Source organism: Simochromis diagramma, unplaced genomic scaffold (assembly GCF_900408965.1).
Source record: "Simochromis diagramma unplaced genomic scaffold, fSimDia1.1 OVJJ01000433.1, whole genome shotgun sequence".
NCBI lineage: Eukaryota > Metazoa > Chordata > Actinopteri > Cichliformes > Cichlidae > Simochromis > Simochromis diagramma.
Window position 1 is genome coordinate 6,109,926 of NW_024387031.1, and position 21,356 is coordinate 6,131,281.

At 42.8% G+C, this 21,356-nt stretch overlaps 1 protein-coding gene across 3 annotated transcripts in view; it reads left to right on the forward strand.

Annotated features, from left to right (window-relative positions):
• The window catches only part of LOC120740560 (transcription factor COE3-like), a 142,759-nt gene that overhangs the window by 22,124 nt on the left and 99,279 nt on the right, over positions 1-21,356 (forward strand). For all 3 annotated transcript variants that reach the window (XM_040043009.1, XM_040043011.1, XM_040043010.1), the window contains exons 4-6: positions 126-181; positions 6,858-6,931; positions 17,585-17,653. In XM_040043009.1, coding sequence (XP_039898943.1) covers positions 126-181; positions 6,858-6,931; positions 17,585-17,653 — 199 coding nt within the window. The remainder of the gene's footprint in view (positions 1-125; positions 182-6,857; positions 6,932-17,584; positions 17,654-21,356) is intronic.

A 21,356-nucleotide genomic window follows, 5' to 3' on the forward strand; every position in this document is an offset into this window, starting at 1 on the left:
TCCTTTGTTGGGGGCGGATTAGCATAAGAGGCAAACGCGGGCATGTTGATGACAGTAATTTATATCTGAACTGTGTGTGTGTGTGTGTGTGTGTATGCTCATGCTTCTCTCTGTGTGTTTTTCAGGCATCAGGACAGAACAGGATCTCTACGTCCGGCTCATAGACTCCATGACCAAACAGGTGAGGTAGCGCACACACACCTGAGCTCTGATTCACCCATAGTGTTTACATCAGAGTGAGTTTGTTTTACACAACTTCACATGTCACAGCGGCGTGTTTTAAATGTCACACAGCGTGTTTCTGCACAACGACGTGCAGCCTCGAAACTGCCTGGATCGAGCCCCAAAGCCCAGATTAGTTTGACTGAAATAAATCACAACTGGGAAATATTTTAGTGGGCTTGAATAGTCTTACAAACATCAAGCAAACAGTTGCATTGGAGTTTTAGAGTCGCTCTATTTCCTGGTAGTTTACGGTGAGCAGAAGAAACGTCTCGTGAACACGACTCAAAATACAATTTTTCAGAGTCGTTTGATATTTTTCGGGAAACCATCTTAACCAATCAGAGCCTGTCTTCTGGTTGTTTCTAAATATTACCTATAGAAGGTTGGTAACCCTTGTGTTGTCCTCGGTTCAAAAATGGTCCCTAGGTGAATGGCAGACAAGTATATGGGAATCCCGAGGACAACACAAGGTTATTAATATCTGTAGATTTTTGTACTGGTGTCTCATTTCTGGCTTTGAAATTCATCCCAAATACAGTTTGAGTTGTATTTTTGAAGCTATGATGCAGATCTTATAGAGGTAAAACTCTTTGAGGGATTCCTGGATCGACTCCAATACTGAATACCTTAAACTGTGCCATTTTCTTGCAAGTCCTTCCCAAACTTTATGACCAATCTCGGTCAAAAATAGACAAACTAAATAAATCAGATAATATTGTCAGAGGTGGTTAAAAAAAAAAAAGGGTGAAAACATACATCAAATGAAAAAAGAATTAGTGGGCAAAGAACAAAGTTGAGTTGTCAGAGTAAGAATACTGGAGTAGGTCAGACGAATGCGTTGGATCGTTGAATGTTCCATGGATCAGTCGAATGCCGACTGTCAAGATCAAATCAAATCTGTTCTTTCAGTGTGGAACACGATTGTTCTGATATGTCGCTGAGTTACTGTTAATGGAAATCATCCAGAACCATCGGAGCAATCAGCACAACAACATGATTGGCTCTTATGTTTCCGGGTCAGGTTGCTCTTTGGTTCTTTTGTGGACGGGGGCGGGATGCCATCTTTGGCTATGCAGGCATCTCCTATAGATTTGTACTAAGGATTATTCATGTGTTGTGTCTGCCTGATAGTGTCCCCGAACGCGTAACAAACAAGACTTCTCTGCCGGTTTCAGGCACATAGTTCAAACCTACTGTAATCTTAAAGCGTTCCCCTAAAGTTAAAACTAAACTTTCCTGTCCTCCTCCGCCTCCTCCTTACTTTCTTAAACTCGAGCAGCACTGATGTGTTTTCCTTTCCGCTCGATGTAGCTCGGGCTTCAGCTGACTCCACGTCCTCCCATCTTTCCGGTTTTCACTCACTCAGAAACCCCCGTGTGGGATTTGAACCTGTGAACGACCTCGCTGCCAACAAAAACCTCCAAATGTTTCCACATTCCTGTCAGCGCTGCCGGCTGACCTCCCTCCTCGTTCCTCCAGATCCTCCTGTTCCTCTCGTCGAGCGCTCTACCTCAGATGTTTGTCACTGTAAATATTAAAAGACATCCAAATGTGCTCGCTTCTCCTCCCAGCTTCAGCTTATTTATCCCCCGTCATATCACAACCCTCCCGGCTGCCGCGGCCCTGTCGGCATGTCACCGATCGATGTACCAAGCGGCTCCCCGACAAAGCGTCAGCCAAACCGATCAATAGGCCCTAATGTGGCGCAGCGGCGGCACACTGGAGACAATAATCCTGACACCTCCTCCATGACACACACACACCTTCACCTCCCAGTACACGACACCCCATTGGTGGAGAGGCAGGCCTGACAGACAGGTCGGCTGGAGTCCCCATGGATCGATAAATCCCCGTCGAGGAGCTGTTAGGAGCCCCGCGTCCACGGGTTTGTCAGAGCGAGGAGGAGCTGCATTAATGCAGATTGGACCGTGCAGCGATGCAGCTGGCACAGTAACTTCTGCACAGTGAGTCACATCATGCAACAAGGCAGAGGGGCTCACACACCGGGAGACCCCCGCGGGAGGTGTTTGTGCTCCTTTTGGAAAATATTTCTGAGCTCAAATAACTCATATTTAACCCTCTCAGGCTCAAATTAAACTTTTTGTTGCTAATGCACAACCAAGTCCTGCAGTGGTACTCCTGAGTAAAAAAAACTCATAAAATATGTATGTGGGGTAATCAGGTTGTTAGTTTTTAACTGTTGCAAATCGGCAACGCCTGCCTCGAGAGGGTTAAGAAATGTTCAGCACACGTTTCTCACGTCGTCTTAAGCAAACTGTTGTGAAGACTTCCTCAATGTAGGCCTCGTCTTCCTGTTTTTAACCTTTTGTAAAAATCAGCCTCCTCTTCTAAAACAAGTCTTAATGTGCTCCAAATCGTTCACACCCCAGGTTCACGATTTTCTCCTTAAGCTTTTTATATCTTATATATCTTTTAAACCCCATGTTTTAACACTTTCACTGACAAACAAATTTGTAACTTTCCGACATGCTCCCTTTACAAAACATGCATCAGTGCTTGAATGACAAAAACTATGCAGAGAATGAGAAACACTTTAAAGCGACATGTAAACAGCGTTTTTAGTGTCACTGCAAACACACACACTCTGAAGGCTGCTGAACTTTAATCTGAAAAACAGTCGTTTTTGTTCTCAAAGTTTTTTTGTGAAATATTTACTCAGAGCAAAATTTTAATACAGGGAGTGCAGAATTATTAGGCAAATGAGTATTTTGTCCACATCATCCTCTTCATGCATGTTGTCTTACTCCAAGCTGTATAGGCTCGAAAGCCTACTACCAATTAAGCATATTAGGTGATGTGCATCTCTGTAATGAGAAGGGGTGTGGTCTAATGACATCAACACCCTATATCAGGTGTGCATAATTATTAGGCAACTTCCTTTCCTCTGGCAAAATGGGTCAAAAGAAGGACTTGACAGGCTCAGAAAAGTCAAAAATAGTGAGATATCTTGCAGAGGGATGCAGCAGTCTCAAAATTGCAAAGCTTCTGAAGCGTGATCATCGAACAATCAAGCGTTTCATTCAAAATAGTCAACAGGGTCGCAAGAAGCGTGTGGAAAAACCAAGGCGCAAAATAACTGCCCATGAACTGAGAAAAGTCAAGCGTGCAGCTGCCAAGATGCCACTTGCCACCAGTTTGGCCATATTTCAGAGCTGCAACATCACTGGAGTGCCCAAAAGCACAAGGTGTGCAATACTCAGAGACATGGCCAAGGTAAGAAAGGCTGAAAGACGACCACCACTGAACAAGACACAGAAGCTGAAACGTCAAGACTGGGCCAAGAAATATCTCAAGACTGGTTTTTCTAAGGTTTTATGGACTGATGAAATGAGAGTGAGTCTTGATGGGCCAGATGGATGGGCCCGTGGCTGGATTGGTAAAGGGCAGAGAGCTCCAGTCCGACTCAGACGCCAGCAAGGTGGAGGTGGAGTACTGGTTTGGGCTGGTATCATCAAAGATGAGCTTGTGGGGCCTTTTCGGGTTGAGGATGGAGTCAAGCTCAACTCCCAGTCCTACTGCCAGTTTCTGGAAGACACCTTCTTCAAGCAGTGGTACAGGAAGAAGTCTGCATCCTTCAAGAAAAACATGATTTTCATGCAGGACAATGCTCCATCACACGCGTCCAAGTACTCCACAGCGTGGCTGGCAAGAAAGGGTATAAAAGAAGAAAAACTAATGACATGGCCACCTTGTTCACCTAATCTGAACCCCATTGAGAACCTGTGGTCCATCATCAAATGTGAGATTTACAAGGAGGGAAAACAGTACACCTCTCTGAACAGTGTCTGGGAGGCTGTGGTTGCTGCTGCACGCAATGTTGATGGTGAACAGATCAAAACACTGACAGAATCCATGGATGGCAGGCTTTTGAGTGTCCTTGCAAAGAAAGGTGGCTATATTGGTCGCTGATTTGTTTTTGTTTTGTTTTTGAATGTCAGAAATGTATATTTGTGAATGTGGAGATGTTATATTGGTTTCACTGGTAAAAATAAATAATTGAAATGGGTATATATTTGTTTTTTGTTGAGTTGCCTAATAATTATGCACAGTAATAGTCACCTGCACACACAGATATCCCCCTAAAATAGCTAAAACTAAAAACAAACTAAAAACTACTTCCAAAAACATTCAGCTTTGATATTAATGAGTTTTTTGGGTTCATTGAGAACATGGTTGTTGTTCAATAATAACATTATTCCTCAAAAATACAACTTGCCTAATAATTCTGCACTCCCTGTAAAGATACTCAGTCCTGCCCAAAACATCTCACCTTTTCCAAATATTCACTTTCTAATAAACAACATTATTTTTTCCAAAACGGCCTCGTCCTCACTTTTTAAACATGTGAACGTCTGAAAATGTCTGAGGTGTGTCCCCGCAGAAAGGGGACATTAACCTGCAAATAAGCATGAAAGTGGACATGCAGTCACGCACTCACAGGACTCATGCATCAGGAATGATGATGTATAAATATCGACCACCAGTTCTGTGTGTGTGTGTGTGTGTGTGTGTGTGTGTGTGTGTGTGTGTGTGTGTGTGTGTGTGTGTGTGTGTGTGTGTGTGTGTGTCCCTGATGCAATCCACATCCCTCCTGGTCAAACTGGAGCGTTTTAATCCAGAGGAACAGAGCCAGGATCGGGATCAATAATGCAGAAGTGGTCGTTATCCTAAAAGTATGGTCCCCCAGGGTGTGTGTGTGTGTGTGTGTGTGTGTGAGTGTGTGTGTGTGTGTGTGCAGGGTGGAGGTCTGTTTTGACTATAAAGGTGGATGAGGTAGCAGTAGGTCATCGCAGGAAAAAAGAAAAGAGGAGGAGGAGGGGTGAGGACACACACCCGTGTGCTTTTAGTGGAGTTCATTTACAACAACCAGGGTATTACAAAAACCACACACACATTTCTGCTTCTGTCTCTGTGAGGGCCCTCTCTGAAATAAAGGAGTCCCATCACGGTGAAAATCAGGCAGAGTCAAACCCGAGCCCTCAAACCCGCACTGATGCCCTCTCCTTCCAAAAACGTCCCCACAAACACCCATATACGAGTACAATCGCACACCTAGCCCTACTCACAGCGGTCATCCGTCATCCAGACTCTGACACGACAGCTCTGCGGGGGCGAGGAGGAGGGAGAGTGGAGGATGAGGAGGGGGGCTTCATCCTGGGGCGCCACCCGCCATCTGGCAGGGAATTCTGGGAAGGCCAGAGGAGGCTGAGACCACCAAAAGGGGAGGTGGTGGGAGGTGTGAATGGTTGGAGGCCATGTTTGACTTTATTACTGGTGCAGACTGTGGATAGGCAGAGGGGGGTGACAAAATAAAAGGAACACCTGCACACATCTAAATATCAGCTGATCAGATTGAAGCTGAACCGGATGTACGGCAGGAAAGCGATGAATGCTAGTATACAGACTAAACTAGTTTAAATGGTTGGGGGGGTGGGGGTTGCTTTTGCATTTGCTGCCACCTATATCGGTTCGGCTCACGGGGGCAGCAGAGATGCCCGGCCGCCTTCTCCAGCTCTTCTGGAGAAACATGGAGGCATTCCCAGACCAGCCGAGAGATGTGATCTCTCCTTCATGTCCTGAGGTCTTCTCCCTGTAGGACATGCCTGAAACACCTCACTGACGAGGTCTCAAAGAGGAGTCTTGGGTAGATACTGAAGCACCTCAACTGCCTCCTTTTTGGAGTCCCTGACAAATGACTGAGCTCCTCACTCGGTGTCTGAGGCTTCGGAGGAAGCTCATTTCAGCCACTGATATCTGCAGTTTAACTTTTAGGTTCCTGCCCACTGCTTCTAGCCTTAGAGGTAGTTCGACTAGTTCGACCAGCTCTCTCTTCACCACAGATCTCAGGAGGCAGAGCTGGTGATTCGATCCCTGGCTACTCCAGTCTGCATGCCAAATACCTTTTGGGCAAGATACTACCCAACGTTGCTCTCTGATGCGTCCATTGGAGTGTGACTGTATGTGAATTTTAAGTAGAAAGTGCTTGTGTGAATGCGACGTGTTGTTTATAGTACTTTGAGTTCTCCAATAGAGTCGAGAAGTGCTTTATTAGAACTAGTTCATTTATCATTTACCACAGAGGCCCAGTAATTCGTTCCCATCACTGCAGATGCTGTGACAATCTCCCACCTTCCCTCGCTCGTGAATAAGACTCTGAGGTACTTGAACTCTCTCACAGTAGGCTCCAGGGTAGGGTGCCCAGTTCACCTCTGACCACCACCCAGTGGGGTCCTTCAAGGTCTGATCCCCAGTTGCTAAAACTGGTTCCCAGCTGGTTTTATTCAGTTCAGAGTCTGGATGATGCTGTGGTTAAATCTCCTTAAGCCCAGTTTTAACTTTTGAATGTGAAAACTGGTTACCTCATAAGCAGATATATTTTGACAGAGTTTGGTTCTTTTAACTAGTTTAACTCGTTTAACATATTCAGCTAAAATGCATCAATCACAATGAGCTGATTTGTCTTGTTTTGTTTAACAGTTATTTACCCATTTGCAGATTTGTACTCTGTGGGAGGAAAAATAAATGAGATTGTAGGCCGTACGATTTCATGTGATGAGTTTTAAGGAGATGAGTTCTCTGTCGTAATCAGCTGTTTGCTTCTGTCCCATCAGCCCATCCTGTATGAAGGACAGGACAAGAACCCGGAGATGTGTCGCGTCCTCCTCACCCACGAGATCATGTGCAGGTAAGATAAGAAAACAGATGTGCTGTCTGTTCACCGATTCAGCGCTTGGCTCAGCGGCACTTTGGCAGGAGAGCAGGCGGCAGTTTCTGTCAAACCTGTGACTTTTTAATTTGTGTTTTTGTTCAGGCTGAAGCATGGTTTAATAACAGTGCAGTGTAATTATCTCCCTGCAGTGTGTGTGTGTGTGTGTATGGAGTGTTAATTATGCTTGCAGAGGAAGTGCGTGGTTGTTAGATTGTGATATTTAAACCAAAAGATGATTGGATAATGGAGAAGTTTAGATGTGAAGAAGAGTTTTTGTCTCTGAGAGAAGAAGGTGTTTAAAATGTAAATAACTGATCAAATTTAAACAACTGAATAACAGAATTTTGTAGGTGTGTCCAAAAACAAAGAAACTGATAGAAGCCGGCCAATCACAAATAAGCAGGCTTAATGAGACGGGAGCTAAAAAGTCTTGTTTCAGAGAGGGTGGGGGTGTAAAGAGAGTACAGTAGAATATAAATAAGGATTATTTTGGAAATGTGAATCATGCAAAGCTGCTCTAAAAGAGTCCAAGAAGGAAAATAAAAAGCTGGAAGTCATTATTATTGTCGATTAGTTTTGGGTATAATTTCTATGGAATGATGTATTCATTTTTTGTTATATGTTAGATTAAATTCTTCAGAGGAAATGAAAACACTCAACTTTGGGAATGTTAAGCGTTAATCTTTTGGAGGCCTCTCCAAGCCCAGAGTTTGAGCAGTGTATGTGCTTCTTCTAGGACAAATATCATCTTCAGATTTTGTGAACCAGTTAGTCAGTTCATTAAGTTAATCAGAAAAGACTAATTTTGCTATAAAAATGTTCAGACACCTTTTCCAGGGTCCAAGCAGTTTTCTGGCAATTTCATCTTCGCTTAAAATTCTATAAATAAATTCGTTACTAAAAATATTAGAAAATTTGTCTCTCAATGTGAATCTGTCATTAAAAATGATATATTGTTATTTACATTTAGAACACATTATTTATCTGCCTTTATTTAAACATGCAGCCTTAGGGCCTGGTTTTAAAAAAATGCGGCAAGATTTGAGCACAATCCCGAAATAGTGTTGTTAATTTTACAGGTGATTCACAAAAGTTGAGCTGTTTTTCAAAATGAGCTTAGTCGGTTCAGTGTCAGGCATCAAAACAAAAACAAAAAAAACTAATTTAACACTTGAGAAATGCTGCAGATTGCAAAGCGCATGAAAACATGGCCTAATGATCAGATGTTTGTCTTTGGTCGGTGACAACTTTCTTATTGTGTGACCGTTACTCGGTTAGCTGTAAGTTGGCTAGTTGTGCTAGGCTAATGTTTGGGTTGCAGGAGAGTTGCTTGTGTTATTGATAATATGTATTTGTACATGTCTGTGCACTCACCTCTGAGTCCCACTGTCCATGGGGGGGGGGGGGGGTCACCCACTGAAACAGACTGGCGGAGGTGGCACAGAAGCTTTCTGACTTAATTTGTTTCTCCATCTAATAAATAAACCTCTGTTAGATAAAAATGCACTATGCCCAAAATCCAATCACCTGTCTGACCTCGAAAAACAGCATTAAAATTCAACCATTTTCAACGATTTCAAGCTCCTGTGTGAGCCCTGTATATAATACAGGTCTATAATAAAACTTGTATTTGTTTGGGTGTCGTTTTCTTGGACGTTGTGAAATTCATGTTACTTTTACACAGTGAGGGCATTTAAAAATGTTTTACAGGATGTAGATTTGATGATGGTTTTACATCAGAATTTAGTTTCACTTTTACATTTTTATTTGAATTCTTAATTATCTTCATATTTTAATCTGTACCTGAATTGTAAATCTTAAATATTGTGTATGGATTTGGTTTCCGTTGTGTTTTCTAGTTTCTGCTTTCATTCTAGTGGCAGCTTTGTGCCTGAATATATTGTCATTTCTTCCCTTTTTGAGGTATTTTGTAACTTTAAAGGTACTCCTGTACGGCTTTTTGTTATTCGAGGTTGTATTGATAAAGTGTGTGTGTACATTTGTTGGCCTGAACGCTCTGTGTGTGTTTTTGTGAGAGGAAAAAAGAGCAGCTGTTGGGTTGTTGTTCATCACACCAATCAACACGTTTCCTGCCCTGCGTGTCTCTGCTGTCGTCTGTGAGTTAATGGTTTTACTGGTTCAGACCGAGGAGTGAAGGAGTGAAGAACAACCATAGTGTGTGTTTGTGTGTAGCATGGTGAAAATAGGACACACAAACACACAAATATATAAATACAACTGAATCTGAAGTGTCAGTTGGAGCTCCAGCAGCCTGTTTCTCCACATGTAGGAAAAAAACACATCATTTTTGATGGTTTATATTTATTTATCGCTCATCTGTTTGTTTCCCAGTGTGAATAAACTGGTTAATGTGGACATAATATCCTTTTATAACTTTTTAGGGGCAGTGAATTGGTGAATGAATGAAGAAATTAGTTTACATGTTAACTAGTCTGTTTGTAGAGTTAACTGGTTTAGGTGTACTACAATAAACTGGCTCATCTGGGATAAACTGAGCCAAATGTGTTCCACAAGCTGGTTTACATTAAAACAATAAAGGGAATAGATTGGATTCATTGTTTTAATGAATTAGTACATGCAGTATATTTGGAGTTAACTGGATTGTCAGTGTATAATTTTGTATAAATCTGGCTGTATTAACTGACTTAGGCCTTAGTGCCAAGGACCTGGAGACCAGTCACTGATAGGTAAAACTTGCCTAAATGGCTGGAGAGCGGTTGCTGGGGTTAATGATTGTTACATCTTTAGGGAAAAAACCTTGAAGGGAAACTCTTTCTGTTTCCACTTTTCACAGCTTCACCAGCTTGGTGAGTATTTTGTGAATGTCTGCAGAGAAGTTTGTGTCTTCCATGCAAACTATGGATGACTGCAGCTTTCTGCTGGCAACCAAAGCGAGGTTTTTGGTGCAGGACCCTCTTAGCAACTGACTGCCAGCAACCTCCAGTCACCACTTGCCAGCCGGGAATGCACATTTTTCCTATCACTTGGTTGCCAGGGTGTCACCAATCAGGCTACAGACCTTGGTGACTGAGATTATGAGTTTGCTGCAGTATACAGTAATAGTCCAGTAACGTTGTAATCTGCTCAGTACACTGGACCAAATGTACAGCGAGTCAGTTTACATAGTAACAACTTTGTATGAACCTGAACAGTTTTTTTCAAAATTTTTAAATTAAGTAATCACTCAGTTCATGTTTGCATAAAATTTTAGCCATCATAACATTTGCATATTTGCAAATATGCATATTTGGAGTAAAATAGTTGGTGTAAATCTGGAAAAGACGGGCCTAGCTACCTAGGTGTGCAGTTTTGTTGGTGGACATTAAACTGAGTTATCTATAAAATAAAAAGAGCCAAATGTGCAAAACGTTTATCTAGAAGTGGTTTGAGAAACTGATAACTTTAAAATCAGTTTAAATATGTGGTAAATTGGGTTAAAATGGGTGCACACTGTTAAGATGTTTAATAAATAGGTAAAATGGTGTAAACCTTAATGTAAAGTGTACACATGTGTGGTGAGTCGGTGCAAATCTGAAAATAAAATTGACAATGTTAACCTGATACAGTGTGTATAGTAATCTGGGTCATCTTTAGAGTAAACTGGGTAATCTTTAGAGTAAACTGGGCAAAAACAGCAACAGTTCAGAGTGGAACTTGTTTAAATGTTTAGTAGACTGATTTTCAAACTGTTAAGATGTTACTAAAAAAGTTAAAAATGGAATAAACAGGTTTAAATGTTTGTTGGATTGGTTTACACAGTGAGCAGAAAACTCAGTTTGTACCATTCAGTTGAACTTGAAGCAGTTAAAACAAGAACAGGTCTGACATTTTCGACCTTGCATCCGCCTCCTGCTCTGCCGTTTATCTCTCCCGCTTTTTCAGCCAGACTTGAGTATCTGTGAACTTCCCTTCTGCTCTCACTTTTTATCGAGCTCACTTCCCCTGCGAGATTCCGTCGATACGAGCTTCATTTCCATAACGACGGCTGGCTGTCGGCGTCTCTGAGCTTCAGTCATTATGTGATTGAGTGCGATTATTAACCAGCTTTCCCCCTGATGGATGTTGTGTTTCCATTCACTAATGAGTGAGGCATCAGAGACTGCCTCGCTGTTTCTAACATGCGCTCCGTGTTTCTCTGCCTCCATGGCCCCAGGTGAGGTCGTCTTTATGGGCGTCCCCATTGGTTTGTCTACCTTGATGCTGCACCTTTGGGTGTAGCACCTGCTGTAGGATGTTACCCTCTAATGTTTTTTTTAATAGAGACATTCTCTGGGTTTCTTGGGTCTTAAAGTAGTTAGGTTTTCTAGGAAAACCTGAAAAGACATGAAATAGTCAGTATTTACATTAAACTGAGCTTGTTTTAGACCTTAAAAATCTGATATCTAGTCATTCTTTTTCCCCCCCCCTCATAAATCTTGAAGAATGCAGCAAAAATGAAAGAAATGAATGCCCTTGGTAGTGAATTCTAGGCCCCATCATCCTACTTTTTGCTGATATCCTTCTCATGTTGGTCAGTATGTTGATGAAACTGGTATTAGATCTGATTTGAGCCTATGTTTAGGTTTTAAACCTGCCTAAAACTCTGAAAAAGAAACATTATGCTCTCACTGCTTGAGTTGTTGGTTACTAACAGATTTATATTTTATATACATTTAACAGTCATGTAGAAAAAAACCTTTTTGATGCACTTTAATCATACAAGAACCACCAAACTCAGAAATTGTCACTGAGATAGTGACAGTGACAGAGCATCACTCTGTCCAGTTACGTGCTACACTAATGGCGTCACAGCTTTGTTATTCAAGCATGAAAACAAATCCCAGCCTAAGTAACTGAATGTTTTAGTCCCTTCATCCTGTAAACCTGGAGAACATCCAGCCAGGATGCTACAGCATCAGTGCAAAATACAGCACATGTGCAGCGGATGCACTAATTTGAAGAAAGTACACGTAAATGTTAAAATGAGGGACCCTCAGTCTGAACAGTTTAAGTTACTATTTACAGAGAAAACATCACAAACTCTCAAAAGTTTTGAGCTTTTGGGTTTGCAGTGGTGCAGATTTCCATCTGAGTGCTTGTAGGTTGAAGATGTTTGTGAAACACATTTCTGGATTATCTCTGGTGTGATTTGGTTTGTTCCTGGATTATCGCAGATTAAATTCTGGATTTTTATTCAGTTACTGAGTTGGAACTGGGTTTGGTGGTATCTGTTTTTCTGGAAGCCGCTCTGGGACACTGTCAGGTTCCTTCACTGTGTGTTTGAGCTCTGACCTCGCCATCATATTACCGATTCACATTAGCCCTTCTTAAACTGATCTCTGCAATCACAAAGCAGCGAGAAGCAGTGAGAAGCAGGCGCTGCAGCGGCGGCGGCAGCCAGGTTGGCACTACGGCATTGCCAGCAGGCTCCCAGAGGCTCGCCAGCTCCGGGCCGCTCGCCTCGGCTCGCCTCGCCTCGTTGGCTGCCAGGCTTCGGGCGATGCTGAGGAAAACCTGCTGCCGCGCTCACAGAGGAAGGTGGCGTCCAGGCCGGGCTGGAGCGAATCAGCGGGCCTGGCGGCTGCTGAGGTTTTCCAAGCCTTTGGGTAATTACAACACTTGCCCTTTGAAAGCGAGCCCTGCATCCCCTGCCCGTCCCACTCTGTGTTATCTGGATGCTGTGATCCTAGTGACGCAGTGGGAATCGCTGTTTATTTTCTTTCTGTGTGTGTGTGTGAGAGAGAGAGATAGCAGCACCGACATGCCTGGACAAACCTTCTCTTTGTGGCTTAAGTAGATTCCACTTGTGGTGACGTCTGAAGTGGCGAGGAGGAGCAGCCAGCGGTAATGATGCTTGTGTGGCCTGTCTGAGGCTCGCCGGCCAAACTGGCTCCTGTGGCTCCAATGTTTTTGGTGGCCTGAGAGAGAGAGTGTGTGTGTACGTGTACGACCAGTCTCTCTCTGCAGCAGGGACGAGCTCTCGCCGCCAAATGAGTGACAGCAGCAACACCACACACACTGTTTGTTTTATTTTAGCCACACACACACACACTCAGCCCCTCTCAGGTCTGTGTGTGTTGTTCCTCGCAGTCATTAGCCGGCCGTGGTGTTAGCCTGTTTGCGGCCCGGGGGGAAACGTCATTAGGGCGATATTGTGGACGCTCAGCCAAGGTTTGTTTTCGTCTTTGGAAAGGGGCCCCAGGTCCCTGGAGGGGCCCCGGCAGTGCTCCTGGGGTCCAGTTTGTTTATAACACTTCTTTGGCAGTTTGGAGGAGGTTGTCACCACAGCAGCACCAGTGGGTTTCCAATGCTAATTGGTCTCCTGGAACTTTCACTAATGGCTCCAAGTAGCTGGGGGAATAAATTATTGTGGCGCATTCTATGGCAACAGTCACACGTCCATACAGAGACACAAACACGGCACTCGGTTTATGATTTTTCTGTACTTAGAGATCAAACGGTGTGATAAATGATTCATAAAGCGACTCATTTGGCATTCGCAGCCTCGATTTGACGCTTGTTTGTCAAATGGCAATTTGATTCAGGACAGCATGGGGCGAACGCAGGACGTCACGGGTCATATGCAATATGATTAATTTTTAAGAATTACCGGAAGATATGTTAATGACCCTCGCAGCGATAAGAGAAAAGCATTGTGCAGAGCAGCTTGTCAGAAGGAAGAAAATTAGATCTTATGTCGGGATCGTGTTGTTATTTTAATGATAGATGGATTGCTTGTGTCAGATTTTTTTATATTCGCATTTCAGAAAGCTCGAGCTCGCCATTGTAAATTAATTTTGACAAATATCTGAACGTTTCTGTCTCATTGTTGGCTGAAAAATGTCCTCTGAGGCGGAGAAACTGGGAGTGATACCGAGCTGCAGCTTAAAAGTACGCTGAGCTTAAATGTAACAAAAAGTGCAGCATTTAAATGTTTTTGTACTGAATGTGAAGCCTATGTTAAAGTTTCAGTCCACTGGAATATAAGTTATGCAAACATAAACTGAGTGATTACAACAGGGATCTCAAAAATAAGGCCCGGGGCCCAGAATTGGCCTGCACAACCCTCCAATTTGGTCCACTGGACGGCTTTGAAAAATGCGAAGATCTGAAGGAGAATTATTTTAGATGTTTAACTGTATTTTCATAATTTTTATAGCTTCTCCTGCTGATAATGACAGGAATGGTCTGTTTGATGGTCTGTTGTCCGATAAACATCATTGTTCACATTCCTCATATCATTGTGTCCTAACGCAGCGGTCCCCAACCTTTTTTGTGCTACGGATCGGTTTATGTTCCATAATATTTTCGCGGACCGGCCTTTAAGGTGTCGCGGATAAATACAACAAAATAAAACCAGTAACAGTACCAAAAAAAGGAATATTATTCATAACACACGGGAAAAGACCCAGGGAAACCGAGTTAACGATAAAAACGATTAAAAAAATAACGCTAAAAACCCTGAAATCATAAATTTCACACCCGAGCCTCAACTCTCGCAGCCAAACGACTCACGGGCCAGTACTGGTCCATGGCCTGGGGGTTGGGGTTTGCTGTTCTAGCAGATGATTTGTGTTTATTTTTACATGAAATGGTCAAGGTCACGTTTATTTCTATAGTACATTTAAAAGAACCAAAGCCAAAGTGCTTCACAGGCAGGAAAAAAGAGAAAAAAACCCTGAAAAATGAAACAATTACAAGATGCTAAGGTTTGGCTTGAATTAAAGGCAGCAGAAATCAGTCTTCAATAAACATTTACATGCAGAAACATTTGGGGCGGTTCTAATATATAATTCCAGTATTCCAGAGACTTGGTGCAAAAGATCAGTCAGCTAAATGGTAACCCATTTACTCTCTTAAAAATAATCAATAAGCCAACAAGGTGAAGCTAAAACCGGAGTAACACGTTCTCATCTCAGATGCATCATCTCATCTGAGCTAAACGTTGAGCAGTGGGGTTTTGTCTTCCCAAATCAAAAGCATGACTGACTCTTTCCAAGACAGTATGAGGAGGATGGGCCATCAAACCCAAGTGGAAGCAAAAAGTTTTTACATTTTTATCAACATGCAATGTGTTATCAAGAACACGTAAATTCATCCCTGTTGTGAAATTCAAAGATCGGACTCCACATTTGTTGTTGTCTTCAGATCTCAGAAATACTTCAGTTTGATTTTTAAACGTGTGCCGCGGTTCCATCTGCCTCTCGGCTCTTTTAATTAATTAAATATGAACGTATTTATTCATACTGTGTAGTCGTTGTTGCATGTAAAACACTTTGTGTCGCCTTGTTGTTGAAAGGTGCTCTACAAATAAACTGGCCTTGCTCGGCCTCCCCTCTGATTGGTAGAGGTTGAACATGCAGCCTGAGAGAAACGCCTGCAGGCACTGCTCAGGGCAGTAAAAACACTTTAACGTCCTCTGCATGTTTTCATGAAAAATAAAAATATTCACAGTCAATATCCTCAAAAAAAAAGGCACATGAGTGAACGCCACAAATGTTATTCATTATTTCTGTTGATTTACTGACTGTTTATTAAAAACTTAGTTTGCTGGTTTAGTTTGAACTCTGAGCCCTAAATCGACTTTGTCCACATTTTGTAGTAATTAATACCAACTACAAATGAAAACAACAACACATCCCTCTGAAAAAAATAATACTATAAATGTACATTAAAGTGCTGTAAACCCAATCAGCTCTGCAGCACCTCTCCTGCAGTTTGTATTTGCAGCTGATCAGCTTCCAGCCCAAGCAGCTTCACCCCGTTGAAGGCTGCGTGAGAGGTCACTGAAGCGTCCTTCTCATTTCTCGCTCCTAACCCTAACCCTAATAGGGCAGCTTTGCCTCTCGCTTTAAGACTTTAAGACTCTTAAAAAAAACTCACCTTGCTCTGATTGGCCAAGTTCTGGAAGCCTCCAGAAGAGCAGCACACAGTGCTTTGAGAGCTACACTCTTGGCTTTTGTGAAATGTTTAAATATTAAAGAGATGGGATGGCGACACCACCCTGTCCCTTAGTGCCATGGTTACGAACACGGTGTGACGCGTCAGGATGCCGGGATATCCAATTACAACCTTTCACCACGTAACGATGTCATTCAGCCTGTCCTCGTCCCAGGGGCGTGGCTTTGGTTTGGTTAACTTACGTCAGGGCGTCCTTTGAATTAGGGCCTGAATCGGTGCTCGTTTCTCAGCGAGTTCTCGTAAACCGACTAGTTTTTAATGCCGTAACCAACGAGTGGAAGTGAAAGAACTGCAGAATGCTAAAGGTCCAAATAGGAAGTGTACCACAACCATCCCTCCAGCCTCCTTATGAGGACTTTGCACATGTGCAAACTTGGCCGTCGTCCCTGTGGCCATATAGACGGAGTGACACGTGAGGGTGAACAGATTTAACCACAATCTTTCCAAAGCGTAGTCACTGTATTGTATTTTTACCCTGTTTTGTCTTTTTTCTTATAGAATTATTTTAATATTTAAACCTGATGGTGGTTTTTGGCCTGATTCTTTGATCTCGTCCGTCCCATAACATCTGCATCACATTATAAATAAATTTGATTGGATATCAATATTCAGATCAGTCAGTACTGATGTACTTTGTTACATCCCCTACCTGACTGCACACCTCACGATGCATTCACTGATGGCCTCCAGCCGTCAGGACATTTGGACGCTTCGTCATTCAGACAGTTTCCTGCAGTTTCAGTGTGTAAACGTCTGCAGCGGCGTCTCATCCGTCCATCCATCTGATGGATATTAATGTGCCGGGCTCAGCCGACTGCTGTTCTACATGCCACACTGACCCACCACACCAAAAGCCTCATTTAGCTCCACCCGCCCCCCACCCCGCAGAGCTGAAGTAGAAATCCAGCGCTCCCTCCGGATGCCTGCACAGACTCTGGACGGGCTACTGGCTCGTTTAATTTTGGAGTCTGCGGCCGCTTGGATGAAACACCGGCCGCTTCGCCCTCTGGCTACCTGGACGGCTGTTTGGCGAGGCGCCCTTCGGTTGGCTGGCTGGTTGTCAGGGCGATGGCACCGGGGAGGGTGGGGGTGCTTCCATTGCTGGGTATCATCCAACTGTTAGTGACCTTGGCTTGGACCCCACCCAGCTGGACTCAGCTGTGTGTCTGTCTGTGTGTGTGTGTATCTGACACCAACCTGCTTTTCAAAATAAAAGTTTTTCCGGATAGCTGGGTGGATTTATTTTAGAAGCAGATTATTAACTAATAATATATATATATTTTTTTAAAAATCGATATTTTTTTCGCAAATTTGGTTGAAACTACAGATAAAGTTAGAAGTCACTTTAGTTAATTTAAAGACAACTTATTTTCTTAACATCCCCTGCAATTAAGCTTCATTCTTGAATATGGTTTGAATTATTTTATTTCCTTGTTCTCTCTTTTATGACTCATGTTCAGCAATTTGTGAAAAACCTGAAACTGAATTTGCATTTTTTTAACACTACTGGTGAGCTGAGCTCAGCGAGCTGTGAATGTGAAGATCACTGATGGTTTTACTAATTTTTAAAGGTTAGAGAGGCTCATTGACCTGCACCTGTTTTGGGTAACGTTTAAATCTGTTGCTTTTTCAAGTCGTGTTAACTCAGTGTGTCCTTTCCTTTCACAGCCGGTGTTGTGACAAGAAGAGCTGCGGAAATCGCAATGAGACGCCCTCTGACCCCGTCATCATCGACAGGTAGGAACTGTTCTGATTTTCCTTCTGCTGCTGTGTCTGGTTCAAGTTTCTGGCTCAGTTTGTGATGCTCATGAACATCAGGAGTGAGCGCACAGTGAGGAGTCTGGCGTTTATGATTGGACATTGGTTTTAGCCTCCTGCTTGCGATCGCGAGTCGTTTCTTTGACGTCTAATTGCACGGTTGGCGTAAAGCTGGCTGTTGCCGAGTATAAATGGAGGGAATCAGTTGTTTGATTATCTCTAGTTGCTGCAAGTGAACGCAGCGCAGTGCAAACTGCAGGTCAGGGTTACTTCTATCCAGCAAACAGGATTAAATACACTTTTGGTTTATTTGCTTCTCACTGTGAATGTCTTACTTCTCATTCATCAATAGCAGCCATCAGTTAGGCTGATTTTTAGAGAGTCAATCTAACTTCAGTCCCGTTTTTTTCCCAGAAATCTGCATCTCTCCGCCTTCAGCAAAAGTTTGAGTTGTTGTTGTAATTGTTTGTGTATGCAGGATATTAAACTCGGCCCACTTGTCTCGGTCCTTTCGTGTGGAAATCATGTGGTAATGTACGAATGAGGCTTGGGTGGGATTATGGTGTTAAAATACCAATCTTTCTGCTTTTGTAAAGGGAGAAAAAAAACTTCTACGGGACACATCTTTCTAAAATGGGTTAGACCTAACACTGATGGATTAGTCCTCACAGGGTTAAAGTTATAGATGGATGCTACATTTAGTGCTTGTATTATTGTGCACTGCTCAGACATGCTGCCAGAGGACAGTAGTTACAGCTAAAACGCTGCGCTGAGCTCAGCGAGCTGTGAAACATGGCGACTGTTTGATAAAGGTGAGCTAGCCAACATGGACGACGCTGTGCCAGAAAGCTGTGGCTAACAACGATGGACTAATTACCTCTAAATAAACAAAACTAGCATAATTTTCTTAACGATGTATCTGATATTGTTTAAATTTCATATTAATCTCGCTCCACAACCAAGAATCCTTGCAACTGACCCATCGTATTATTGTGATGCTTTCCATCTCTAAAGCACAACTTGTCCTGCAGTGGAAGAATTTTTGAGCAAAAAAAGTCTTAAAGACGTAAATGTTGCTGTGGATGAAGGATCAAAGATGTGACTTTCACCCTGGAGACTGGGGTGTGTGTCCCTCAAAACCAGAAATAGATGTATGTATTTCTAGACTTGGAGCTTGTTATGTTTTCAGATTGGAAAAAAATAGTTTTTGGTGGAATTTGGTTTGTTAGATGTCTGTTAGGTCCCTTAAAATACAACATTCACCACATATTAAAAAGAATTTATGGCAGAAAGACTGAAAACACTGAGCTGTTTATTTTAATGAGATGGTCAGTTCTCTGCTGTTTTTACAGGTTCTGCTTAAGTAAAGAATATCTTACATTTTTATTCAGAAAGTAAATTGTGAAAGTGGCAAATGAAAACCCCATGTAGTGGTGCGTTTAAGGACATCGACGTTTAAGAACTGATAGCTGAACGTTCAGCAGAAAAAGAAGCTTTAAAAAGAATAACGTGAAACTTTTTGTGAGGCGATTTTTATGCAAATTAGCCTGCAGGGAGGTAAGGTTAAGATCACATAAAATGTTTGCATGTATGAACCTCTCGCACATGTTGATGCAATCCAGCTGTGCTCTCTGTGCAGCTGTTGCTGGCATCAGTCGGATTTCTTTTGTTTCTTTCCTGCTTTTTCTGTTTTTTTGGCGTCTCACTTCTTTCTCACCTCTCGCTTCCGGCACGAGACGCCGCCGTGTGAATCGTTTAATCAACACCAGCAACAGCAAAATAACATTTACATGCTGCAGTACGAGTGCGAACTGGCGGCTGATCACAGGCTTCGGTTCGCGGCGTCTGCAGCTCTTTAAGACCTAAAGAGGTCCGGTAATGCTCCTTTTCTTTTATTCTCATCCATGAAAACGTACAGCTGGGAAACACTGACCCAAAAATGTGATTCAGTGCATGTCAATAAATTCATGCCCTCGGAAAAATACGTTTTTGGTTTTTTTTTTCTGATTTTAAAACAGCAGCCGTGATTCCTTAATTTATTTTTCATCCAATGCCACATAAAAAAAAACCCCCTCCACATCCAATCAGGCGCTCACAACCGCCAGCATCACAATCCTTTATTAACGCGGCGCTCGTCCTCACCGTCTAATCCCTCCGCCCTCGGTGTCCTTGGAGTCGGCGGCTGTCCGTCACAACGCCTGGCTGCGATTGGTCGGGTCGCAGTGGTGGGAGCCAGTGACCTCAGAAGAGGTCAGGGGGGAGGACGGAGGGGGGGAGGGGGGTTAGGACCAAGTCCATGTTGGCTCGTTAGAGAGGCCTTGGACCTCAGCCACACACACGCACACACACACATACAGGTGATACACACTTCCATAGTGTGTGAGCTCTGAGACACACATTTATAAGAGAAAACACACAAGTACACCCACAGTGACACTGACACACACACACACTGCTGTGTCCTCTCACCTCAGACTCTGTGTGTGTGTATCTGTGTGTGTTTAAAGGCTTTGTCACCTCTCCGTGTGTTTTGTCACACATGTGAAGGACTCTAATGTGTCCACCCAAACCTCAGGGTGAAATCTAAATCCTGGTTCAGACTTCTGCATTGACTCTTTGCAGAGCCGATGATGTAACATATCTAAATGTCCGGCGCCATTGGCAGCGTTCTTGCTCGTGCGTGGCGTTACTCGTCTTGTGGTCATGTCCCGTTGTTTTATATCTCGAGCCAACCACGATACAAACAAAATAAAATCTTTGCTCTATGTTGTGGTCTGGTCTTTAGAAGATATTTTTCCTCCAAGTTTTTCCACTTTGTATATTCTGATACCTTCATCACCCTCCTTCCAGGAATTTGCTGCCACCTGTGAGTCCTAGAAGAATAGAATAATCCTTTAATTGTCCCACCAGGGGAAATTTGGTTGTAACAGCAGAAAAAAAGCACATGTACAAACAGAACAGGACACAGAACAGAAACGGCAAAAACAAATTACATCATGGACAATAGTTACGAAAACAGAGTACAGTAAACCCAGGTTGTAGTGTGCAGACAGAGCAGGGTACTGGAAGATGTTTAAATAATTAAGAATATTTAGAATATTTAGAAAAAGTACAGATTGTGCATTGTACCTGTGCACAATCCTTAAATTGATGCTATGATTATCATTGCTCATTTCAAGGCGGTGATTTTTATTCTGTCACTAATAAATTCAAAAACTGCAGCGAATTTCCAGAGAAGTGCACGTCAGATTACAGTGTAGGGTTTCAGAGTGGTCTGCGGTTACGCACTGAAGCATTAAGTGCAGCCCTTCTAGAAGCAAGTTTTGACACTCAGCAGCCATCTTGGCTAACGCCTCTGGGCACTTACTTTGGACGTGGAGAGACCCTAAACTTCAAGGTCAGAGGTCACAAACAAATCGGGGTAACAAAACACTTTTATTGTAGGATCTTTACAATAAAAAACAGCTTCAGTGGATTGTTGCTGTGATTTTCTTTTATGAGGAATCAAGCTAATGTTAGCCAGCTAGCTGATAAACTTATCGGCCAACATTAGCCAGAATTCCAATTTCTTCTAATAAAACCTATTTGAACCAAATAGGAATTTAACCAGTGGAATCTGAGCTTTATTTCTCCCAGTGAATGTTAGTATCTATCAGTATGTGCTGGAAAGTTAGCTTCCCAT